We start from the raw sequence: 27,587 nt of genomic DNA, 5'->3' as shown, positions 1-27,587 counted from the left end.
GGTTACATGTGGTTGCATCTCTCCTGACTCCCCACCTCTGGGTTTGGGAGTGCCCAGGAACCTCATAGAGACCCCAGTGACCCAAACCATAAGGACTGACTCACAATCATCCCCAGCATAGCAGCAAAGGCAGCAGTGGCGAGCACATTAGCAGTGGGGTTACCAACTTTCTACTCGCACAAAACCGAACACCCTTGCCCCATTCCTTGCCCTGCCTCTTCTGCGAGGCCCATGCCCTGCCCCTTGTCTGAGGCCCCACCCCCACTCACTCCATCCCTCCCTCTATGGTTCACTCTCCCCACCCTCACGGGCTGGCTCAGAGGGCTGGGGTGCAGGAGGGGGTGAGGGCTCCGACTGGGGGTGTGGGCTCTGGGATGGGACTGGGGATGACTGATTTAGGGGTGCAGAGGATGCTGTGGGATGGTATTGAGGGATTCACAGGGTGGGGGGAGGGGAATAAGGGCCGGGATTCGGGAGGAGGTCAGGCTCTGGGCAGTGCTTACTTGAAGCAGCTCCCGGAAGGAGCTGGCATGTCCCCCCTCAGGCTCCTACATGGAGGCACAGCCAGGTGGCTCTGCACGCTGCCCCATCTACAGGCACCGCCCCCGCAGCTCCCATTGGCAACGGTTCCCAGCCAATGGGAGCTGCGGGGGCAGCACTTGGGGTGGGGGCAGCATGCAGAGCCCACTGGCTGCTACTATATGTAGGAAGTGGGGGGGCGGGGGGCATGATGGCTGCTTCCCGGAAGCCATGCAGCACAGAGGTGCTGCCAACCAGACAGTTAACAGCCCGGTCAGCAGTGCTGACCGGAGCCTCCAGGATCCTTTTTCAACCACATGTTCCAGTCGCAAACCGGACACCTGGTCATCCTAGTTGGCAGGGGAAGGGGAGGTAGCCCCTTACACACAGCAGGAACCAGAACTTTTCCCTTGTGGAAGTGACATGGACCTAGTTTGCCACAAGCATAAGGAGAGGAAGATGGGAGCATCTGTGAGTGTTCACTTATTTACTTATGCTTTATTTTCAGACCCTCCTAGTGCCATCCCTGCTGTAGCTGGCCAGATCATACTGAAAAGGGATATGCCAGCAAGCACCGTGCGGAGATCTTTATCTGTTTAACCCTGTTGAACCCTGATCTTTAACCCTGTTGAAGCCAGTCCACAGGCAGTTGAGTAAATTGGCATTTCAGTATAGAGTATATTATTAAATTTTTATTACTATTCATTTATATTCTAAATGGAGTTTGCTTCAGATGGGATAGAGGCTGTGGAACCTGAAAGAAAAGAAGTTTAAGGATAATATGCTGAATATTACAGTTAAAATTACTACAATTTAGTACTTTGCTTTTGTTGGTCCCGTGTAGATTTTTTCCAAGTATAGTACACCCACTTCTCCCACCCAAAGTAGAGTTGGCTAAGTGACACTGCAGAACCTTGTGGTATATTATTACATACACCTTTGAATAACTCATGCTAAAAATCTGAGCAGATTTCAAGCTGTCATTTTTATTTAAAATTGCTACACAAACATTCACCCTCCTCCCGCCCCAGGCCATCATGGAAATTTTCCCCAAAGTTACACAATGGAGCATGATAGCGAATATTCAGTCCTGGACCCATAGACAGGTTTATGGTTCCATAAACATAGGAACAGTCAGTTCTAGAACTAGGTTCTGGAAAGATAGGAATACCTCTCCCTCTGAAATAATAACTGAGGCTTCATGACAATTTTATAGATTATGTAATTTTAGAAATTTCTGATTTACTTTTCTGTCTGATATCTATACAGTTGGTATGGTATTAAGGTGCCTTATGGTATTAAATCACGTGACTTTGGTAAAAACAACAGCTAATCACATTGGAAACTCCCCAAAATTTGTAAAAGTTTTTCTAGTAAATGGGGCATAATAAACACCAGTATGGTTTGGTAGAAAGGCACTCATTCTGGTCCATTTGTAAAAGTCACATATGACTCTAGTGCACACGAGCAATGCAGCTATTCTCAACCTATGTCAATAAAACTTTTATACCATAGCATTACATATTCAGAATCCATCATAAACCTACAATTTACATAAATATTTATACATACACTTATACTGGAACAGTCCAATGAAAAATAATTCACACATACGTGTTCACACAAAAAAGCTGAAATGATCACGGTTTTGCTGTGTCATTTTTATTTTGATTTATATTAACTTTTTATAAATTAATGTTCTCTATATAGTGTTAATGTCTAGCTACAATATCTTAAATGACATAGTATGACTACTTTTTTCCTTAGAAAATATTTTGAAAATTAATTTCGGCTAACCTGTACAATTAAAAATCAATTCAATATTGTGGTGGTATTTATTTGTATAATAGGATATTGTGTTTGTGTAAACTTAATGTATAAGCTATACATATTTATTTAAACATTAAAATGAAGGTCTTACTTCACCCTGGCTGTATCCTTACATACAAAGTTCTTCTCTGTCAAAATGCAGACATTGTGGAAGCCTCAAGTTGAATTCACAGAACTATTTCACTTTACGCAGAAATTCATTACAACCCGAGTTCAATTTGGACTTTGCAAAGCATTCCACCTCACTCTAAATGGAAGTTTATTTTATCAAACTTTCACTATATAAGGAAGTTCCACTGTACTAATTTATTTCTATTCAATTCCCCCTTCATGAACATCTCAATTTGTATGATTTTCAGGTCTACTCATTTTATAGTAGAAGTCCAGCCCCTTTTTAAAACCAAAGTCATGACATCTTTCCTATAGGAATAACCATCCCTGAATAATGTAACAACTGTGTCTATAAAAAAAGAAAATTCACTCAAATTAAACCTTTGGACAGACAATTTTCTACTAATTCACAAAAAGGATACATCTGCAGGCAAATTGTTGTGTAAATTTTGAATATTATCTACCACCATTCATCAATTAATGGTAGTAACAAAGGAATATCTCAAAGTGAATGTGTCTTATTAATGCCTTGTAACAGCCACCCCTTCAGATAGGTCAAATGAAAAATTGCCAACCAGCTGGTTAATTTATTCAGCACAGGTGTTCACTATTTATTTTTCAGCCATTTGCCTTTTTTCAATACAGCTTGTTGCAGAAACAGTATTCTTCTCCTTTGATGGATGCACTTTGTTCTGAGGCCATTCATTTCAAATTTGCACAGTATATATTATACTGCTACCCAGCTGTTTATTCTTTCAAAATAAATGTTTAATGGTTACTTCATAGGCGTTATAAAGTTAAGAAACAACAACAACAAAATCCAGACAGAACATGTAAGCTGTCAGAAGTACCATGATCAACTCTCTCAAAAAAAGTTTTAAGTTGTTTAGGCAAACTTTTTGTTTGCTACTTTTATCCAACTACCAGTTTTTTTTGGTGGCAGAAAGCGGAGCAAACATGATGTTATTAAATGACCTAGACTTATTTGGGTGCTTAAAAGAAAACTAGAACTAATTTGTAAATTCAGATTAAGACTCTCTTGTACAAATTGTAAAATATTTGAAAATATTTTTAGTTAACCCATTTTTGAGTCTGCTTTTGGTCAGAGCCATTTTTCAGCATGCAACCCCTTTGGCAATTAGTTATATCTGAGAGAGACTAAAACTTTTAATCCTACTTCAGTACTGGTTTTGAACATTTATTACGATAAAGTTATGGCAGTGATTATATAACCAGGATTAGCCACAGTAGTTTTAAAAGACAAATGGAACCTTTAAATTTTATCTGCATCATAACCTAGTGTGCAAACCTCAACTTTTGAATATCCTGATTTCTGTCACCTACAGGGTGCATAAAGCTATTTTTTACATTCAGCTAACTTGTTTCCACATTTATTTACAAAAAACGAATGAATATTCTTTTAATGCTTTGTCTAGTCCAGTTTGAAGTCAGAAATTGAGGCTAAAGTTGAGGTGTGTATCCACTATGATATCTTAATAAAAAAAATTATATTTTGTAGCTTTTGCATTGAATTCAAGATTAAATGCACGTAAGTTACCCAGTTTTGAAACTGAGGTTTGCTAATGTTCACTCTGCATTGCTGTGCTTCTGTACCACATAGCATTGCTGTTTACCACCATTATGTTTAGATTTTATTTTATATCAGCAGTTTTGCTGAAACTGTTAGTTTTTGAACTGCATGATTTGTGTATTTAACCAATATTGTATTAATATAGGATTTTGAAATAATTGTATTGGTTTTAAACTAAGGCTTATCCTGTTAAACATTTTATCACCTTTCAATGCTGAACCAGTATTAAAGAGGTACATATCGACTGGTTTCTGATACTTACATTAGGCACCCAAATTCACAAAGTAGATATACCACAGGAATGCTTAGCTGAATTTACCCTACATTAAAAGGGACCCTTCATTCATGACAATTCAATCTAAAATATCACTCCAATCTTTAATTTGTTTATTGTCTGAATTGTTAAGAACTGAAATTGGTTATCACTCTTGCAATTTTTATATCAATGTTAATTATATTACTGAAGTACTGTTTGGACACACTCATTTTACCTATGTTCTTCTATTTACAACTACCATAAAATGGGAGAGATTTTAGTTAAGAGTGTAAAGATAATTCTCTAGGGCATCTTCCTGGTCTGCATTCAGGTAAACTACAACAAATATAGTAGTTCACAGCACCTCTAAACACCCCTTATTGCTGGTTTCCAATCAGAAATGAAATATTAGCCTTTTATTCACTAAGTTGCCCAAAATGTTTATTATATCAAATCTGAAGCAAAGTCAGTAAAGGATCAGCCAGCTTCAACTAAGTACAGGAGACTTAAGTACGGGATTTTCGGAAAGCAATTTATAACGCTACATTTTTTCGTTAACCCAAAAGGATATAGATGAAAGAGGAAAAAAATCACTTTTACTGATATTACAATGTAATTAATTCGCAATATAAAAAGCTATACCAAGGAATTGTGTTTATATATCTTCCATACTACTTATAGTTACCAGGCATAGCAGACATCTTCTACATGCTGAATGGTGTTATCCTGCTTGTTAAGAGAAATAGCTTCTTCTGTTTTAAGGATCAATTTTCTCCAATCTTCACCATCCTCTCTGACATCAGTCTTTTCCTTACAAAAAAAATATAAGATAGGAAATTTTCTGAACTCTGCTTCACGAGAAGAGTGCTTTAATTTTTTAAACTTAAAATGTTACCAACTTGGATGCTATTGTAAATTGAAATAAACTTTAGTTCCATCAAATCTAACTTTCTAGTGATGTTTTTGAGGAACATTTCCTTTTTATGCCACTGTACAGCTTAAAATGTATAGTTTTCCATAGCTAGATATTCATTCAGTTTAGATAGGAGCACAGGTGTGCACTAATAAAAGTATTTAAAATGAGAGCTGGCATTTATAATTCATGGTGAAATACAAGACTTCAAAGTCCGATAATACATCTTTTGACTGATGTAGTATTTGATGACTTTCTACTGGAAGTTTATCAAGCAAGTTAAGGTAAAAACAGAGACTATTCGTGCATTTTCTTTTTCAAATTTGTAGACCTATTTATGTCAGGCAGATGTTGACATGGTACGTTAAAGTGAAAATTCACTTAGCTTGCAAGCAATATCAAATAGGCTATTTAAAAAAGAAACTAGTATTACATCTGACAAGTTAGTTCCCATAACTGTAACTCAGTCCAAGGCGGGATTGCAGAATGGGTTGGCATATCCACACTAGCTTAAATCTAGCTAGTAGAGGTAAAAATAGCCATGAAGATACAGCAGCACAGGTTTCAGTGTGGGCTGTACAGGCATGATGGGAACCTTAAGTATGTACTCATGTTGCTAGCCTACGCTGAAGCCTGTCCTATAGCAGTGAAGACGCAGTTTTTGGCCATGTTAGCTAGATTAAAGCAAGCACTGCAGCACAGGTTGGCACACCAATCACACCCTAAGAGTCTGATTCCTCAATTCTGGCTGAGAACTCCTGTATTAGAGACCACACTGTGGAATGAAGTGATTTGAGAATTAGCTAGTCAGGCTAGAAATTTACCTAGGTCAAATGATGAGATTTTAGGAAGAAACCTCTCTCTGGAAAGAAAATGAGTGCTACAGTCAATTCCCAAGAGGTTAGCTCTTGCTAACATCCTGCTTGTTTAAGTACAAGAGCCATTAGATTATTTTTGGAAGAGCACCTGAAACAAAGAACATTTGTCAAATGCCTCAGTGGCAAACAGACACAAACTACTCAGAGAATAAGGAAGATTCCTCTTGATCTTCAATCTGGGCACGTACAAGTTCTCTTTTAGCATCACAGAGAAGGAAGAAACTCATCTTTCTATACAATTACCAAAAAGTGGTTAAGAAACGTACAAAAAACATTTGTCTTACTGTTAACTGAGCCCCTATGTGACATCTTTCATCACTCCCCCTAACTGCTATTAATAGGTTATGAAAGATCTAAGATATGACAAAGCATCTTCACAAAACTAAAGAACCCCTTATTGGCCTTTCTAGTGCAAAGTACTCACTCAATCTACACCAATGATTTTCAACCTGTGGTCTGCGAACAGCTGGGGGTTTAAGTCTAAGATTTCCAAAGGGGTCCACACCTCCATTCAAAATTTTTTTTTTAGGGATCCACAACTGAAAAAAGGTTGAAATCACCGGTCTGCACAATTGTCTCCAGCATAATAGTAAAACAGATACGATATACTGCTGATTGTTTAGCATGCTGTTATCCTCACAGTCGTGCTGGCTGTTTTGGTGATCTCATTATAAGAAACAGTGCTACCATTTCCTTTCAAGTCTTGGTAACTCATTTACTTTGTGCAGTTTGTATGTATATGTCAATTTATTTATAAAGTGGAGCTCTTGGAGAGAGCACTGTGGCTTCTGTCGCTTTATTTGGGGGGGAGGGGGAGGTCATCTGATCTGTTGATGTAGCATATTTATGTACTTTGGAGGAGAGGTAGGGTGTTTTCTTATAGGAGTACCACCCCACCCTCCTTCTAAGAGAAGCATTATTGTGGGACAGTATTTAAAAAAGAACCTACCTGCTCTAGACACTTTGTAAAGCTTGCTTTTGTCAAATAATTAAGAGTTTACTCATCTTACAAACAGCTTTGTGAAACAAAGAATTTGAACAATCACATAGTTAAAGTGAAAGGTAATGGAGAAATAGACTGTGCTGTCTGTGCAAAAAGATATGGCCAGTACAACAACAGAGAATGGGGCAACATGGTCTTGTGCATAAAATGGGAGTTGAGATCAGCCATCTCTTCCTAGCTGTGCCATGGACTTCCTGGACGACCCTGAGCAACAGACTTTTCTCCAAATGTAACTGGGTGCAATAAGAGTGACACAGAATTTGGGGTCTTTTCTTGTATTCAAGGTTTTAGATAAAAGGAAATCAAGTAGCAGCTATGGATCCACAATGCTTGAACCACAATTCTTGAGCCACACTGTTTAGAAGAAAGAGATGCTGGCAGGGCCTTCTCTCATGGGGACATGACCTTTAGAATTAACTCCAAACCCTTGGTCTAAATGAGCCCCAAACCACTGAACTTTAGCAAATGCTGAAAGGCCATCTTGATCCACATGCTTTTGTAGAAGGAAGGGTGTTCCAGTGTCTGTAATGTGTACATTGAGGACTGAGATTTGCTGCTCATGCCCTCCCCCAACTTAGTCTGATTGTAGGGCAGAGGTATCTACAGACTATGTCTGATTGAGGTGTGGGAAGAGAGCTAGCTCAGAAATAAAAGAAAGTGCACCAACAATCATGCTCACCGTAAATAAGGTAGGTTGCAGAGGAGATTCAGAAAGGACTGAAAGAGTGTAAAAGGAAAGGAAAATATACAATTATGCTTCTCAATTTCTTAAGCCTGATGGAGAATGCATGTAAGTAGTGATTGCATTCTTACACAAAACCCAAAGCATTTGGGACAGTTTTTTCAGTGATTTGATGCTGTAGCTCTGCACAAAGTGCAATTCTTAATTTTTTTTCAAAAATACGGAAAGCACAGAACAAATAAAAAATGATAGTCTCTCAAGTTAGTCACAAATCTGGGTAACCTGTGTAACTTTTTCAGTGCCTGTTGGATAAAATGCAGTGTCACAAGGGGGCAGTCTTGCAGAAGTTCTTGCAGCTACAAGTAGTATCTAGTCTGTAGTTGCCAAGTAGGGGGCAAGTGAAAGAAAGTGGATAGCAAACATTGTTAAAAAGCAAATGTATTAAGATACTTGAAGTCATAAGGATAAAATTTTGAACAGATTTCCATATTAAAATAAGGATATTTTTACATTTCCTGATAACCCATGCATACCAACTGCCTTATCTATTTGATGTGTAATTTTATTTGTTACTTTAAAACATCGTGTAAAATAAACTGGCATTTGATTCCAACATATTAAGAATTACTGAAACATTACAATTTCAAGTTTATTTAGAATTAAAGAAAAAAGCTACTACATATAATTTCTACTAATATCTGCTAATGTTAGAGGGTACTAGAGTCAGGGACACTTAAAGAGCAAAATGTCAAGTAAAAAGTGATTGTATTTGTACCTCATCAAACATGAAAAAAGTGAAAGGGCATTGTCTGTTTTCCAAATTAATGCATCAAAATTCCCAAATAGGACTTTAACTACAGTAATATTAAATAACAGATTTAGTCCAAAGATATTACCTCACCCACCTTGTCACCCTGATTGAAAGCAGAGCATTATGGAAAGTTTTAATATTTAGGATCTCTTATTGTTCAATGTACACTTCCTCTAGAGAGCTCCTGCAAGAACTGAATGAATGGGAAGATTTTAGGATTTGCTAGGTAGGTTAGATAAAGCTAAAACTTAGCTAAAATGGTTATGCTCTCCGATATCTATAGTACTTACTCAAAATCACAATGTACTGTAAGTAGATTGAAGTTTGAGTTAGTTTGTGCACTGTTATGACTGGGTTTGGGTGAAACCTAACTGAAACTAGTGGACATAAAAGTCACCATGAGATTCATATCTCTACAAAATAATTAAGCTCCTTTATGGGATTAGAAAGCTGAAACAATAGAAGCCACCAGCTAAAACACAGGCCACATGCAAGAATCTAATCCAGAGTGGAGTGATATCAATGAATGCAAACCCAGGGTGGCTGGATATTGTTAAAATTGAGGTATGCATGCATGTACAAATGAGACAAGCTATAGAAACAGACAGAGAAGGCAAAATGGAAGCACCTAAAACAGTCAAGAGGAAGACTTGTAGCATGGCCCTGAGAAAAATTTAAGAGAACTTTGAGAGAGAGAGAGAGAGAGAGAGAGAGAGAGAGAGAGAGAGAGTTGGCTGGAAAGAGGCTTGGAACTGCGAGGAAAGAAACTACTCCTGCAGTTTAACTCCTCCTGTGTTAAGGGAAACAGGACTTTGTACGATCTTTGTAAATAGACACGACTGGACTTAAATACCTGACTCATCATCAGTTTCTCCCCCTAATGGAAACAACCTGCTAGATCCTGAATTTTGGCTAACTGCTTGGTTCAAAAGGAGTAAGTGTTCAGGAAGAAAACCAGGAAACAGACAACTGTGTGACATATATGAAAGTGGTGATCTCACTTCCAATTTTAAGTTCTGATATTGAGCAGCCCTATTCCTTTTAGTATAAATCAATATAAATAGGCACACGTGACTAAACTGGAGCGGTTATTTCCTATGGATTAGCTGGCTTCACAACACTTCAGTAGATAATCCCAACAGGAATTTAAAAGCAATAAAGCAGTAACTGTGCATATCCATTTGCTAAAATAGTTCAAATGCCCCCTTGTTCTAAGTGAATGCCCTCTTTAAAAAGCTTTGAATGGACGGTCATGAATTACATAAGCCTTGGTTATAGAAAAATGCATTATCTGCATTAAAATTGAAGTGTTTGTCTTGGCTACGTGACAACTTTCAGAGGCAGGATCTGATAACTACACCAAAACCATGGCAATCTGTCCAGAAATAAATTATACCAACAACTGGGATTACACAGTTTATTTGTGTGTATACATTAATATACATATACACCCCTCACCCACCCTCCTTATCACACACAGGATACAGAATGAGCATAAAGAGCTATGTTCCCACAGGACCCCCAAAAGCAGATGTGGACTGTGTTCTTAGCTCTGCCACAGCTTGTCTATATGGTGGTTTTATCTGCATCAGAGGAGTATAAGATTTTTAATCCGTGGTAACGTTGCACACTAACTGGCCCGTGCAAACCCTGCTGGAGCACACTAAAAGTCTTACAGTGAGCATTAACGTAGTCCGGTTTCAAGCTACGTAAGCATATAAAATAGTTCTGATATTCTGTAAAATACTGATAACACTTTTCTTCACTGCGGTGATGTGAGGCATAATTCATTAGTATCAATAAAGTGCTTTGAGGTTCTCACTTGGAATATTCCATGTAAGTGCAAATTAGTATTTTTTTAATCCATTAATGACACTGAAATGGAACAGAACACTTCTTACAAACAGATACAATGAATTCAGACTATATCCATGATGGGTGAAGTCTATAAAAGCTCATTTAATAAAGTATACCTATTATGTGGCTGTATAGTCTCATTTATACTCCTAAAAGAGAATTCAGTATTACTGAAAACTAAGGTACTGACATTAAATATAAAACAGTACTATCTTATTTTAAGATATACCTCAGATGTCTTTTTTGATAATGTGTACTATAATCAACAGTTATAATACTGAGATTACCAGATGTTTAGTTTAGGAGCAATGGTGCAAGTGGAATCCATTTCTTACTGGTACGGGGGGCGGCAAGGGGGGACACTGTGACCTCCTCATGTGATCCTCCACAGGATTCCTCCCCGCCCCGCCCCCAGCCCGAAGCCCCCATGCTCTCGCCACACCCTGCCCATGATCCACACACCCCTTACCTTGTGGGGGCTGGAGGGAGAAGGACTCTGTCCTCCCGCTGCGCCGGAGACTTCGGAACTGCAGCGATGAAAGGAGCAGAACGTGGGGCTGCTGGGTGGCCCTACGCCAGCAGCTCCTCTGTCGTGGCTCTACTGCCCCAGCCCTTCCACACAGCTGGGTCCATCTGGGGTCTGTACAGCAGCCCCGCCAGAGGACAGGGGTGGAGGCGGGGCTGGGACGGTACAGGCACACGGAGGAGCTGCCAGCATGGGGCCACCCAGCAGCCCCACATTCTGCTCCACCTGTGTCTTTCAGGTACGCCATACCAGCTATAAATATGCTGGTATGGCATACTGGACCAGACTGCCCTACTTGCACTGCTGTTTAAGAGTTATCTATTTTAAATAAAATGTTCCAGTTTTGTCCATGTATAAAAATGAGATGCATGGTAGTTCTGTTTTTCTGGCTTTAATATTTATTAAATATGTACTACCCAAAGAGTACTAGGCACTTCCTAAGTTATTTGTTATGTATGAATGTTTTCACAAAAAATAGAATACTAGAAACCTGACAAGAGAGAGAAAAAAAGTCATTATAGTTCCTTACCTGGTTTTCCTTAATCCAGGACAATAATCCTGAAAAGCTAAAACTGGCCCAGTTTCCTCCATAGTAACTTCTCCTGCAATGAAAAAAAAAAAACAAAAAAAAAACACCTTGGTTGAAAAAACTAAAAATATAGCTACTGGATACCTATAATACTGCTTATGGGACTCTACAGAACTTCAGGAAAATTATTTTTTATACACAGAATTACATATTCTATATTCTGAACCAAAAGAACCAATTTCTGCTGATTTGTCACTACTCACTGAATGCTTTCCAGTATATTTGCTCTTTCCCACTTGAAATGGAGGTTGTCAATTTACTAATTTCAGCACAAAAGTCAGTTAATAGTTGTGCTTTTTTCCTTTTAAGTAGCTGGTCCTCTGGCTTCCCTTTTTAAGTTTTTCCTATTGACACTTCTCTAAACAACACACTAACGAGTGAGCTTTTCCATTATATGGATAAGAGATTAAGTAAAACTTAAATATTACTTTTATGGGAAGGAAGCAAGAAAGCAAACATAATATAAACATACTGATAAAATGAAAGGATTCTACCACACCTAGAAAAAACAAAGAGATGCTACCTCACAGGATTGAACACTAATACCAATTATCTAAAGTATGTTGGGACTTTTCAAAAGTGATCAAAGCCAGAATGTGTTCTTCAATGGACTGGTAAATTTACATGATAAATTAAAGACTCATGTTTGGGAAGAAAGATAGGGTTTAAGCTTAGAATATTGCCAAAGTTGTTAAATCAAGCAAAGGGAAAACTATTACCTATACAAACCTGAAGTCTGTTTCTTTAATTGCACTTCACAAAAGAAATGAATATATTTTTTTTTGCCATGTTGGAGTATTTTAAAAATTTCTGTAACAGAAGCTTAAAAACACTGAGTAATAATTATTTAAACTTTTCAGAAAGATAAGAAAAAAAGGCAGGTTGCATTTTGCACCAGATGGGAAAAAAATCATAATTCCTCCTTGATTGAATTCAGAAATGGAAAAGTTTAAGATGAGGGTTTGAGTTCAACTCATGTTTATAGGAGGATGTTTTTCACAAGAGTTATATGTACTGACAAAGACTTCATTAGAACCAGAGGGAGATGCTCTACTCTGTTGCTTAGTTAACACATGAAAGACAGAGGTCTTCTAAACAATGTCTAATTGTTCATGACTAGAAACTGACCTACAAAATTCCTTCAGTTACTTCAGGGAAATAGTAAGGAACATAAATAGGACATTTTCCCTCAAGATAACAGAAAATCCTGCTATCAGTGAATTAAAGTTGCCCTCATTTAACAGAATCTAAAGTTTAAGATTTTATGGCCCAAGTGGACTAGGTCTTTTCTCTAAGAGACCTCACAGTGCTGTACAATTCCTCCACCACGGTTTTCATTTTAACTAGAGGAAAGAGCTGCAGTGCTGTCACCATTAGCACTCATTAGGAAAGCCAACACATCTGTAAAAGGGAGCAAATATTTTATTTGCCTCACTGGGGTATAGAGAGAATTCATAATCATAGAAAGCTTTAAAAAAGTGAAAACTTAAGTGTATTTATTATTATCTGGAATCAATAGAATATAAGCGTGAAAGATGCTTACTTGATTCAGTCCGTCAAAAAGCAGTTTGACTCAGATCTCAGCCCTTTATCAAGTTATCAATCAAGTATGCCCCCCCATACACATTTCCAATGGTGCAGAGATAAACTGGTTACTTTTGTTTTGTTCTTTCCTGAGATACCAGAGAAACAAATACCTGAAAATGATTTAATCAGCCTCTTCTGGGATTATAAAAAAAATGTAGCCACCAAGATTTATTTTGCCAAGGGAACCTGCCACCTTAGCTGTAAGTTTCCCTGAATATGGAATGCAGTCTGGCTGTCAGAACAAGCAAGGGCAGCGGTCACAAGAAATGTGCAAAACAAACCCACCTATGTAAAACTGAGTAAGACTGGCCTTCCTAAATTTGAAACTATTCTAACTTTATGCGTCCTTTATTTTAAATACATTTTCAGCAAGAACTACTAGCAGTATTAACATGCTGTGATAAAATGATGGGACATTCTGTGAAAAATTGACAGCAGTGGTCTAATCTTTCTCAGTAGGGTACACCTTTGACACATCTAAAACTAAGATAAAGCTTCCTCTTTTTATTGCCAGTACTGTGCCTTTTATTTTAATCAAAAGTCTCTATAATGGTCTCTTATGTCCCAAACAATGTTTACAGGAGCGTACGATTTCTTTAAGTATGCATGCCACTATTTCTAAATGAATCACAATAGTCTTGTCCTCTGATATGCCTTTCCCAAGATCCTATCACCTGAAGTCGGGATCTTTTCTAAAAGCATGAATATGCTCCTTTCAGAATTTATAATACATCTATGTATGACTTGCATTATGTGACAGTAGAAACCTGTCAATTCTTCACTCAAAATACTCTGAAAAGAATGTTGTCCAGATACAGGTAGGGATGTAATTTCAGCTGTGACAAAGATAGCAAAATTCTTGATAAAAACCCACGAAGAAGTAGACAGTCTGAAAGGAAGAGCATTAACTATCAGGATTTTAATAAATTTAAAAAATGGTCATATCAGATAGAGATATTCATGTATTATTTTGTAGAGCAATCAAAATTAGGAAATTCTCTGGGATTAGTTTCAGAGTAACAGCCGTGTTAGTCTGTATTCGCAAAAAGAAAAGGAGTACTTGTGGCACCTTAGAGACTAACCAATTTATTTGAGCATGAGCTTTCGTGAGCTACAGCTCACTTCATCGGATGCATGCATGTATGCATGCATGTATACATGTATACAGCATGCAAGCTGTAGCTCACGAAAGCTCATGCTCAAATAAATTGGTTAGTCTCTAAGGTGCCACAAGTACTCCTTTTCTTTCTGGGATTAGTGTTGATCGCTCAATGCCAGAGGTCCAATCCTGTGTAGTACACTACTCTTAAATTCTCAAGGACTAGAATCTTCCCCTTTTACAGCTGTCCTAGCAGTCTACAAAAAAAGATGGATTGATAATGGGGAAGTCTGTACAGTATTGGAATAAGTTGAATTATCTTCTGGATATGGACCTGAAACATTACATATATACTACCTGCTTGTTTCAATATATATTTTGTTGTTACAGATTTAATTTTCTAAATCAAAACTGAAGACCGGAATAACTTTACTTCTAGAAGCAATTTCATCTGTTGTCTGAATGCCATTTGCTCACAGCTCCTGCTATGGAATCTGGAATTCTGGGTAAAGCCTTCAAGTAGTCAAACGAAATTTCTGTCTGAGGCTAAGGGAAAAATCTGAACAAAAGTCTGGTCTTCAAACTCTTGAATTTGAAGCCATGATTACTAGTAGAAAAACCCAGAATATCTTCTTTAAATAATAGGTGATCAAGCCTGGCAAAGGAATGCTTTGGCTCTGGAAAGGGTTTGAACTCTCATCTGCTAAACCATGTATAGGATATTTTCTTGGTCTGCCAACTACCATTTTATCTAGGGTCTCTATGAACAGTTTTAACAAATCCCAGACCAAAGACACCCCCCAACCTGAAGCAAATACTCACATGCAACCGCACACCACACAACAAAAACATTAACCCAGGAACCTATCCTTGCAACAAAGCCCGTTGCCAACTGTGTCCACATATCTATTCAGGGGACACCATCATAGTACGTAATCACATCAGCCACACTATCAGAGGCTTGTTCACCTGCACATCTACCAATGTGATATATGCCATCATGTGTCAGCAATGCCCCTCTGCCATGTACATTGGCCAAACCGGACAGTCTCTACGTAAAAGAATAAATGGACACACATCAGACGTCAATAATTATAACATTAAAAAACCAGTTGGAGAACACTTCAATCTCACTGGTCACTCGATTACAGACAAAAAAACTTCAAAAAACAGACTCCAACAAGAGACTAATGAATTGGAATTAATTTACAAATTGGACACCATTAAATTAGGCTTGCATAAAGATGGGAATGGATGGGTCATTACACAAAGTAAAACTATTTCTCCATGCTTATTTCCCCCCACACACACACACTTTCTTGTCAACTGTTGGAAATGGGCCATCCTGATTATCACTACAAAAGGTTTTTTTCTCCTGCTGATAATAGCTCACCTTAATTGATCACTCTCGTTCTAGTGTGTATGGCAACACCCATTTTTTCATGTTGTGTGTGTGCGCGCGCGCATCTTCCTACTGTATTTTCCACTGCGTGCATCTGATGAAGTGGGTTTTAGCCCACGAAAGCTTATGCTCAAATAAATTTGTTAGTCTCTAAGGTGCCACAAGTACTCCTCGTTCTTTTTGCTGATACAGACTAACACAGCTACCACTCTGAAACCTGCCACTGAGAATGTAAATGATTTCCTGCTGATCAGCTTTCCTGGGCCTCAATCTAAAGGTAACACCAAGCAGCATCATTCCAGGAGATGGATCAACTCAAGAAACTCAAAGCACCTATGAATGCACGCAATACAAAAGCAGCAGCAGGTAACATCTTTGGTAGAAGATATCTCTGTTAGGCTGGCTGCCTTTCTGAATGTCATGCCACAATAGCTGAGGTAAAATAAGTCAAAGCTGCTGATGTCTGAAGAGAAGCTGCTGATGCTTCATGATTTCTCCTGAGAGCCTGTATGTGACTATCCTTTATTTGACTTCTCAGGGAAAAAAAGTCTCCTTCCATTAAAATAGTTGTCTTTTGCAAGGGAAGCTACTGCCACATTGATTTTAAGGAGCTGATTATAAAATGACTTATTTCATGTATTACCTGTTGAAACTCTTGTGTTTATTAGTTCCGATTCTGCCATAGTTACATGCTCCAAAACACAGTTAAATAGAACAGACTCCTCCTTGGTTCCCAGAACCACTCATCATTAACCAGAACCACTCATCATTTCTTTTGGTAAAATTCTTGCCATTTAGTCTTAATTATCAAGGTTAAAAAGATATTTGAATTAAATCTTTTGACCCAGAGAACAAATTTCCTCACTTTTCTTGGAGAGGAATCAAAAGACCAATGCATTACTGAAGAGTCCTTTTGCCTCTCTGGTTTACTATTAAATATTTATTAGCTTCATAACATCACATAAGTGAAAGGGTAAAGAGGAAGGATGGGAGTTAAACACAAATAATGTAAGTTGTATTATAAAAAACTTACCCGTTCTGATAAATTTAGATAAAGAGGCAGGACAAACTGTAGAGATTCAGATGGCAGAAGTGTACAGGGGCCTACCACACTTCGGGTGGTCATATAAAATAGGAATTTTAAGGAGAGGGGATACTGAGTTCTTGACACTTGGAGCAAGGAGAAAAGTGAATCAAGATGAAAGCAGGAGGCGGAGACAGAAGTGCAACAACATGTGAAAAGAGGACAGTGTAAATTGCGGCATGGAGGAATCTGATGGGAAATACAATGAACATAAGAACAACCATACTGGGTCAGACCAAAGGTCCATCTAGCCCAGTATCCGGTCTTCTGACAGTGGCCAATGCCAGGTGCCCTACAGGGAATGAACAGAACAGGTAATCATCAAGTGATCCATATCTTGTCACCCATTCCCAGCTTCTAGCAAACAGAGCCTAGGGAGACCATGCCTAGCAGAATTCCAAGGCAGAGCATTAGGTGTGAGGTTGAAAGGTTTAAATTTTATGTGGAAAGATTCAGGAAATCAGTGAATGATCACGTCACACACCTTTCACCCTCACACTGGCAGGAAAGAACTTTAGGTGCAGAATGTTGGATGAGTTGAAAAAAGGAGAGGTGACAGTACAGGAGTCTAAAAAGAGGAATGTTACAGGTGAAAGAATTAGAGCATGAAGCAGGATTTTAAGCATTGGGGATAGAGGGGAAGGGGTAGATTTTAGAAATATAACAGAAGCAACAAGATTTGGCATAAGCTCAGATGTGAAGAATCAGAGTTCTCAAGTTTTGTGCTTAAAAAGGAAGGATGGTTTTCAAAAGTACTGCAGAAAATAGGGAGAAAAATTCATTTTCTGTTACTGACGGGGTTGGATTAAACTTCTTTAAAAGTAGGGGGTGTATCGGGTGCCATTCATTTAAGAGTTGCAAGAAGCCCTTATGCTCCTTTATAGGATAAAAGAGCTAAAATAATATGGCCCTTCACCTCCAAAACAGGTGCATGTTGCCATCTGAAACAAAGGCACATGCAAGGCACAGGTATAGAGGTTTTGCTGGCTATTGTTTTGTGTAGGTTTGTACAACTCAGAGAAAGAGCAGAAAAAACAGAGAAGCCAGGAGAGTGGGCAGCAAGAAACCTGTAAGCCAGAGAAGGATTTGTAGCATGACCTTGTAAAAAAGTTGAGACACAACTTTTGGGTCAAGTACTGCCTGGAAAGGGGCTTGGAAGTGTTAACAAAGAAACTGTCACCTGCTGTTTGAATCCTCCTGTGTTCAGGGAAACAGGACTTATATATATATATTTTAAAGAAACAATATTTCATCAAAGTATCTATTATAACTTCCTCTTAACAAAACAACCAGCAGGGCATCAAACTTCAGCTAAACACGTGGGTCAAAAACAGATAACTTGTTTAGTTTAAGAAACATGCAGGAAGACATATCAGAGAGATAAGATAAGACCTAAGTCTGGACAGAGGGGCAAACAAAGGAGAAGGAAACTAATGTAATATATTGAGGAAGGTGGAGTTTCTGCGCGTGCTTGACTGACACTTATACTTTTGAGAAACAAGGTGGGTGAGGTAATATCTTTTACTGGACCAACTTCTCTTGGTGAAAGAAACAAGCTTTTGAGCTACACATCATTTATTGTTAAGGCAGAGGTAGAGAAGACAGCACCTTAAGAGTTCAGAGCATAGTCTAATATTTCTCTTTGCTCTGTAAAAAAGAGACGCCCTCCAAAAAGAATTTAAAGTAACTAATACTGCTAATATGCACAGAGTCACTAGAACAAACAAAATAGGAGCATTTGAGATGATTATCACAGTCCCTTTACAAAGGTAGAACATTTTTGGTATGTTCCTTTACCTTTACCTATCCTTGACTGACAGCTTTAGAACTGCCTCTAAATTTCAACAGGAAGAGCAGCAGCATCTTATCTCTTACTCCAGCCTCTTACTCCACTTTTTCATGTTCTCTGTATGTATAAATATATCTTCTTACTACATGTTCCATTCTATGCATCCGATGAATTGGGTTGTAGCCTATGAAAGCTTATGCTCAAAGAAATCTGTTAGTCTCTAAGGTGTCACAAGTACTCCTGTTCTTTTTATCTCCAGTGTGTGTGAAGTGGTGCAAACGAATATTAAAAAGCTGAAATTTTAGACAACCCTTTCTGTGAAAGACAAGGGAGAAATTTAAATTGAATCTTCATTCCAGAAACAGAAACAAAGCTAGTTTGAAGAAAGTTTCCCCCTCAAGACTTCTATCTCCACCATCCACCCCAACATGCTCAAAAATTAAACATAAAATAAGTAGTACAGTAAAAATAGAACACAGCACATGCTAAGAAAAAAAGTCCCATATGCATGAACATTTATTGTGGGAGATACATTCAGTTCACAAAGTAATCAACTTTTAGTCTTGATATACCTCTCTTTAGCAACTTCAAGTTTAAACTAAATGCCGATCTCCTCATTTTGAATTGCAAATTACTTTTCTAAATCACTTAACATCTATCCTTGAAATTTCACATGTCAACAGCTCATTAATATCTACAGTAAATGTAGCTCTCTGAAAAGAGCCACAGATTTTACATTTATTGAGACAGATAGCTGGCACACAGAAATAGGGCTCCTTCAATTACACTTTGGCAGAAGCTAACTTGAGTTTAAAATCTGTCTACAGGAATTTATGGCAACACTGCAATGACGTGACTATTTTGAATAAGATTAGCTGCCATTGATGGTGATGCTTGGACAGTGTTTATAAATCAACAGAGGCGAGTATTTAGGATTTTATAATAGTCCACTTCAGAACCATCTACCATTATCACCTATGCAATATAGTATGATCAATACAAACAGTGGTTGGAGATTAAAAGTGGTACAGTGATCAACACATGGTAACGAATGCAAGCAACACACACAAAATACTTCAAAATTTTACTTACACCTATTCCATATTTTATATCTAACTTCTTTAAACATTTGCAGAGAAAGGCAGACAGACATTCATCATAATAGTGTAGATGATACAAATAAGCATTTCAGTAGGCTCAAATTCCCATCTTTAGAAATAATTTAATCCATAATCCTCAAAGCATTAACCCAAGATACAAAATACAACATTTTGAACATAGCAGATTTGAATAAGATTAAATAATTTGTAAATTCATCTAGAAATGAAGATCATAGAATATTGCACCAGAATAAAATAAGAATATTCCTATTATTTCAAGTCAGAAAAAATCTTGAAAAGTTTAGCAGAACTATAACTACTCCCAAATAAAATCTATAATGCCCTTGACAATGGCTTTTTACAGTAGTACTTAATTTAAGATTAAATAGCAGATGACCATTGTAAAATTTGCCTATTAATTTTTTTTGACAGTATAAATATGTCAGATTCTCCTTTCCCCCAATATATGAATTCTAGTTTATGATGCATTGTGATCTGGCAAGCCTTTAGCTTGTACAAGATTTGGAAAATCTACTCCACAGCAGAAGAGTATCATTAGATGTGGAAATTCTCATTTTCATCATTAAAATGAAAGCAAAATCATGTATGAATGTAACTGAACAATTAAGGAAACAGTAATAAAAATATGCATTCCACAGATCTAATTGCTGCCTACTTATGTGAGATTGTAGGCTGTATTTGCAGGTCTTTTACCATTACCAAAAAGACATGGATACTCTAAATCGAAGCTACAGTAGCCAGCTATTATTACATAGCTTAATAGACCCCTGTATTCTAAAGTAGGAGAAATAAGGTGAGAAGCAATTACCAAATTCAACAAAGAACCGAATAGTAAATTCAGAATATTGTGTTTCTGTGGGAGGTGAAATCTAAAGTCCAAAATTAACTGATCATAATTTAGTAATTCTAGGTCTTAAAAGGTGCTTATTAATGGTCAAGTTTATTTTTTTAAAATACATAACATATTCCCCTACAAATTTAGCATTTTACTATTCTTCAAACATTGCATTTTTCCATGCTTCAAGTACTGTTTGTAATTAACATGGCTCCTGTTTAAAGTATTTATGGATGCCTCATGCACAGTAATGAGATTTGCAGGATTCAGCACCTCTTAGGATTCTACCCGCTCTTTGCTGGCGCTGTTGCAGATTCTCTACCACATACTTCTTGATGAAGTACTTCAAGATTCTTAAAGAAAAAGATATTTTCTATCTACAGGACATTCTCCACTCAACTCAGTTTCAGAATTACATTAAACTTGGAGCCTGAAGTATTGAACTGTGATGTCCTATAATCTTATAATGTAAAACACTTTTGGATTAACCAATTTCGGGACTGGCCAGTTCCCAGAGTTTTTGGGATACCCTAGGGGATGGTCTCTGGTCACCGTAACAAGGGCCAGGTTGATGCACATCACCTCCCACTGCTGAACAACCCTATTCTGTTCATGAACTGTCCCATCTCCCCTCACTGCACGGTACGGTCCCCTTTTGCTGCTACTGACTGAGGCAAGTTTTGTGCATCTCCATGTGGCATGTTTAATAAACTATTTTTGAATATTTTCATATAATTTGCATATGACCATACATTTCAGTTTATGGACAATACACACTTCCTCAACTAGCTATGGGCAGGGGGGAGGATGAGGACAGGGAGCTCTACAAGCTTGGCAGCTACATGGCTAGGGCAGGAAGGGAGGAAAATAAGCATCTAAGAGTGCTGGATTAGGTGGAGGTGCTGGCAGATGTCTGGGACTGCTAAATTAGGGGAGTGCTGGAAGGTCTCTCAGGTAACTGGGAAGGCTCAAATACCTCAACGTTGCCTGGGGTAGTTGGATGGAGAGCTGGGATGTCTGAGGATCTGAAATAGCTGGGTGGGTGCTAGTTTTTGTCTGGGCCCTGGTAGCTGGGGAACTCGTGGATGTGAGCCCTGGTAGCTGGGGAACTCGTGGATGTGGTCTCCATGGAGGGAAAAGAACTGGAATCTGGCTGAGGTTTCAGGAAGATAGAGAGCTAGGGTATGGCTATGAAGCAGTGGGTCTTCTTGGGGGGCAGAGGTCTGGCTGCAGATACAAAGGGTCTTACTGGGGGTTGTGGTGCACAGTGTGGAGCCAGGGCATGTGCTAATACTGAGCCCACCAGCAGACCTACTCCTATGAGTTTTCACAATTTTTAGTATCATCTTTAAACCCCAACTGCTGGAATCACATTGCATGAGAATCTCAGCTTTCATTTAAAAAACAAAACAAAACAAAAAACACGCATCTAGCCCTAATGGTTGCAGAGAAAAGTTTGCAAAATGTGAACCATATGCACTCTCAAGACGCAAAAGCTAGAAGGCAAATAAACCCAACATTCATTATTTTAAATGTGTGATTTTTAAGCCAATTTTATGATTTTTGGTGGATAGATTTATGATTTGAACTTTTGGAATTTGCAGTAGTGCTGTTCGCACTTCCCCCCCTGCTCTCACTGCGGGCTGCTATTTCGCTGCATGAATTCAGGAGCAAAGCAGTCAAAGGAGAAACAGAACTGAAATCATTTTAGTGGCACTTTTGGATGATCTCCTGTCAATGGATATCATCCTCCAGGACCTCTCTGCAGTATGCAACACTGTCAACCATGAGATACTGCTGTCTGACCAGAAAGAGGTGGTATGGATCGAGGATAATGCACTAAAACAATCCGAGTCTTTTCTAAAGGGACATACCCAATAAGTAGTGATGGGAAACTACATCTTTCCTATCAGACCCCACACTTGTGAAGTCACACAAGGATCAATTCTCTCTCCAATTCTTTTCAACATGTACGTGCAGCAACTAGATGAACTGGTCAGATGACATGGACTCGATGCCAGATAACACATAGCTCTACCTATCCTTCACCACCTACCACCTCAGTACTACCACCAAAATGGCCTACTGCTTGAATGAGATTAGCTCATGGATAAACAGCTAGGTGAAAATGAACCCAAGCAGGACAAGTGATACTGGTGGGCAGAGGATGAGCGAACACATACAACAGATGTTAGTCATAGTCATGTTGCTTAATGTACTATCGGAAGGCATTCAGATACTACAATGATGAGCTTGGTATGAGAACCTATCCACTAGAAGCCTGCCTCCGCAGCAGCCTTCAGTGTCCACAGGTGGAATTAAACCTTCTAGATGAGCGAGGCTGAACTGTAGGTGGCAGGGCTACCAAATACACATCACAGTAAATTCATGACACTTGGAAGCTCTTGGACAAATGACAGCAGGGAAGAGAAAACAACAGAAGGCTGGAAACTAGGGAGGCTGTGATAAATGAAGGGGGGAAGGAGGAAGAGCTCCCTTTTATGAACCCAGCCAGCCAGTTAGCTATAAAATCCCTCTTAGTAGCTGTTCTCTACTTGCTTTACCTGTAAAGGGTTAAAAAGTCTCACTGCTATGCATAGGTAAAGGGAAGTGAGTGGGCACCTGGCCAAAAGAGCCAATGGGAAGGCTAGAACTTTTTAAAATTGAAACAAGACTCCCCTTTTGTCTGTCTGTCTGTTGTTCTCGGGGAGAGGCAGACAGGGAGCAATTATGCTGTGAGAAGCTTGAAAAATTATCAGGATCATACCTAGAAACCACTCATTTAAAACCCCAGACATTTAAGTAGATCAACAAATGTTTAGGAAGATGCAATTAGGTTTATCCCTTTTATTTCTTTATGGCTTGTGGATTCCTCTGTGCTAACTCCAGGTGCTTTTGTTTCGCTTTAAGCTGGACCTCAAGAGAGCTATTCTTGATGTTTAATCCTTGTAATTTTTTTTTTTAAATCTAGCAAAAGCCTAAATCCCAGATCTATTTTTTTCTTATTAATAAAATTTACCTTTTTTAAAAACAGAATTGGATGTGTGTGTCCTAAGAGGTTTGTGCTCTTGTTTAATTAGCTGGTGACAACAGCTGATTTCCTTTGTTCTTCTTCTCAGCTCTTTCCAGGCTGGGAGGGTGGGGGAGAGGGCTTGAGGGTAACCCATGAGAAGGAATTCCCAAGTGTGCCTTCCTGGGTTCTCAAAGGGGTTTTGCACTTGGGTGGTGGCAGCATCTACCAATCCAAGGTCAGAGAAAAGCTGTAACCTTGGGAGTTTAATACAAGCCTGGATTGGCAAGTATTAATTGTTAGAGTCCTTGCGGGCCCCCACCTTCTGCACTTGGAGTGCCAGAGTGGGGAAATCAGCCTAGACAGAGACCAAGTGGAGAGTAATAAAAAAAGTGGATGAAAGGTAAGAAAAGGCAACTTGCTGTAGAGAGTTTTCAGGATAGTTTGACCAAAATTTTCCAGCTTGGGTATCTAATGGTAGTCACCTAAAATGTGACCTGGCGTTTCAGGCTGGGCACTCAACTCCCATTAAAGTCAACAACAGCAATCTGTGCTCGGCACTCTGAAAACCAAGTCACTTTAATTTAGGACCTGGTGTACACTAGGAAATTAGGTCAGTTTAACTAGGTCATTCAGAGGTGTGAAAGGTCCACAACCACGAGCGATGCAGTTAAACTGACCAACCACCACTGTAGACAATGCTAGGTCAACAGGAGGATTCTCCCCTCGACCTAGCTACCGCCCCTCGGGGAGATGGATTACTCACGCCAATGGGAGAACCCCTTCCATTAGCATAGGTAGCATCTTCACTGAAGTGCTACAGCAGCACAGATGAGACAGTGCCACTGTAGCAGTGTGTGCGTATACAGGCCCTGAGTGTCTAAATCTGGGCTCCTACATTTGTGCTCAGTTCAGCAACTCATACTGGAATCCAGACACTATCTTTTGCCCCATAAGATTTGTAGCTGGGTAACGGTTCATGTTGAGATTCTCACAAAGCTCTCCCTCACCCCTGCCCCCCAAAAGCGGATTTGCAACAGTAACTTTGGCTACACGTTTTAGAATCATAGAACCAGTCCAAGTCAGAGATTGTAATCTATTTCCGCACACTTAAATGATCAATGAAGTATATCACTGGAGTAACTTACGAGTCAACATGTAGAACCCTCTGGCCACTTCTTGAGCATGCAGATGCAATGATAGATTCTGGCAAACCTATAAAATAATTTTATTAACAGTTAACAGTTTATAAAGTACATGCACTAAATAGAATAAGAGTTATTAGGTCAGTGCCGTACAGTTTAGCCAAAAAGACTCACATCTTTTTAGATTAAGCCTTTACACATTCATGCTAAAATATCAAATACAAAATTTTAGAGTCAATAAGAGGTTTTTTTAATATTATCCTAAGGAACTTACAGAACATAGCCACAGAATTTATTTATTTATTTTTAGATTACACAGCATTTTGTCTTTGTAAATGCTATTAGCGTCTCTTTGTGGAATCTTGTCACCAGCCTCTCTCTTAGATGTTTTGATATCAGCATTTCCTATGTGATACTGCCTGAAGATTTATGGGATGCTCAGAAGCATCTACCTCACTGATACAAACACTGATATATTTGAAAATAAAGTTATTTTTACTATACTTCAGCCCAGAAATCAAAGTTGATAAATGGCAGTAGAGTTCTACTAAATACCCTGCCTACATGAGACGCCACTTACGGCAGATTAGGTAGATGTTTAAAATAGGACTATGCATGTTCTCTAGACTCTACTCCCCATTCAGCAGGTACTCTGTACGTAGCTAGATTCCTTTGAGCACCCAAGTCAGCACTAATTGAAATGAATGGGGCAGTTCACACCTCTTACAGCTATTCTTCCAGGTTTTTCAAAAGCAGGAAGATGTAATTGCAACAGTTAGCTTCAAAAATAAACTGAGGCCATGTCTTCACTAGCAACGTTAAAGTGCTGCGGCAGCAGCGCTTTAATGTGGCTGTGTAGTCATGGCACCAGTGCCGGCAGTCCCCACACCAGCGCAGCTCTCCCAGCGCTAAAAAAAAAAACATTACACCACACACACACACACCCCCATGAGGGGAATAGCTCCCAGCGCTAGTGCATGGTCTACACTGCCACTTTACTGCGCTGTAACTTGCAGTGCTCGGGGGGGTGTTTTTCACACCCCTGAGTGAGAAAGTTGCAGTGTAGACAAGACCTGAGTGCATCTCAGCCATAATAGCTATAGACTTAAAAATTAAAGTTAAAGCTTTGGAGAGCAAAGTGGTAGCACAAAAGACACTGGTATACCATACTGCCAATACCAGCCCAATCAAACTCTTTCAAATATTTTGATTGCCTAGTTACAGGGGACGCAATAAGAATGGGTGACAGTAAATCTTAGGAATCATGACCTGACTTCTGTTAGAGCTGCCTAAACTATATATTCAGCTAGAGAGAGAAACTAAGGAGAACTATAGGTTCTCTATCTTCTCTGTTTCCTCAGGCACAATACCACTTCTACTCTTACTAAAGGACACAGTAAGGTTTCTTCATCTTGCCAACCTGATAATTCACTTCAAATACATCATGTAGCATCTTAAAAGGTTCTAAGGACACGTAGTTACTAACTTTAAAAGTGTGCTAAGAAAATTAACATCAGTCCTCCTTGAACTCGTGTGAGGAACTCTCATGTCTACACTACAAAATTAAGTTGACTTAAGAAGTTAGCTGTAGCTCACGAAAGCTTATGCTCAAATAAATTGGTTAGTCTCTAAGGTGCCACAAGTACTCCTTTTCTTTTTGCAAATACAGACTAACATGGCTGTTACTCTGAAACCTGTCATTAAGAAGTTAGATCGATCTGCAGCCACCACAGTAATTAAATAGGCTCTTTGTGTCCACACTGTATTCCTTCTGTTGTCTGTGCACATCCTCACCAGGAGTGCCTGCACTGACTTAAGCTGGACACTGTAAGGCACTGACAATCCTGGGGCACGAGGGCTCCAGCTGTCAGCCCCGGGACAGCGGGACTCCAGCTGTCAAAGGCAGCAACAAATGATGTAAGCATCACAGTGTCTGTACGGATGCTACGTCAACCTAACTACATTGATCTAAGCACTATGCCTCTTGGGGAGGTGGAGTTATTAGGTCAGTATAGCAGGTGAGTTAAATCCGCAGGAAGAACTCTACAAGAGGCTCCCCGTATATAGTGGGGTTGCGTTCTTGAAAAAGGTAATGGATACCAAAACGACAAACTGGGGAATTTTTCCCTATAAGGGATAATGTAATAAGGGGAGGATACGTTCACCACACTCACTTATGACAATGCTCTTTTCACCTACAGTGTACCTTTTTATAATGAGAGATTATATAGTACACATTTTAAACATAAAACATTGAATAAAATAATGTAGAACCTGTGACGTTATAGGATTAAAATATGACCATGTAGATCATTGTTGCTACAACTGTTATATAATTGCAACAAATATTGTACAAAGGTTGTCAAGTAAGGTGTCTATGGAAAGGTTAGGATTTGTTGAATATGATTATGCTATTTGTATGCATGTATCATTTTTGTATTTGAAGTTATGAGTATTGGCTCTAAACCTGGATTTCAAATGTTTGCTCCTGGGCTAACACCCACAAGCTAGCTAGCCAGCACATCTTGGAAGGACTATTCAAATTGAGTGGCCCATCAAAAGAACATTTAACTCACAATGGAAGACTCTTTATCTCGGGGGAACACCCTGCACCCTCACTTTCATCCTTATAATATGATTGTGTGGTATCCAATACAAAGTTTGTCATGTCCGGTGTCTTTGGAAGGCTCATGATGCACTGAACATTGTTATAATAATGTTGAAGGTTGTAATTTACTGTATATAGTTATGAGGCTGAAAATGTGTCCTCTAGGCTTAAAACAAGCCCAGGCAAAACTTTCCAGGAACAGAGGGGCAGTTCACACCTCATCAGCACATGTATGGGACAAACCCAGCCCAGCCCAGCCCAGCCTCACAAGGCAGCAACAAAGGAGCTCTTGGACTCCTGAGAGAGTCACCCCTCTTCCCTTATCAGTCAGGGACTACAAG

General features: G+C 38.9%; 1 protein-coding gene across 7 annotated transcripts in view; it reads right to left on the bottom strand.

Moving 5' to 3' along the window:
* CHM (CHM Rab escort protein) overlaps window positions 1-27,587 on the bottom strand; it is a 147,495-nt gene that overhangs the window by 94,885 nt on the left and 25,023 nt on the right. For 5 of the 7 annotated variants that reach the window (XM_073360879.1, XM_073360881.1, XM_073360884.1 and 2 more), the window contains exons 2-4: window positions 24,642-24,708; window positions 11,507-11,579; window positions 4,993-5,117 (exon numbers count right to left, since the gene is read on the bottom strand). In XM_073360879.1, the coding sequence (XP_073216980.1) occupies window positions 4,993-5,117; window positions 11,507-11,579; window positions 24,642-24,708 (265 nt within the window). Of the gene's footprint in view, window positions 1-1,218; window positions 1,274-4,992; window positions 5,118-11,506; window positions 11,580-24,641; window positions 24,709-27,587 lie in introns of all 7 variants that reach the window. The other 2 variants (XM_073360883.1, XM_073360882.1) reach the window with 2 other exon arrangements.

This window comes from Lepidochelys kempii, chromosome 9, assembly GCF_965140265.1.
Source record: "Lepidochelys kempii isolate rLepKem1 chromosome 9, rLepKem1.hap2, whole genome shotgun sequence".
NCBI lineage: Eukaryota > Metazoa > Chordata > Testudines > Cheloniidae > Lepidochelys > Lepidochelys kempii.
The sequence above is the reverse complement of the archived record's forward strand: the minus strand, read 5'-3'. Positions and strand labels throughout refer to the sequence as shown.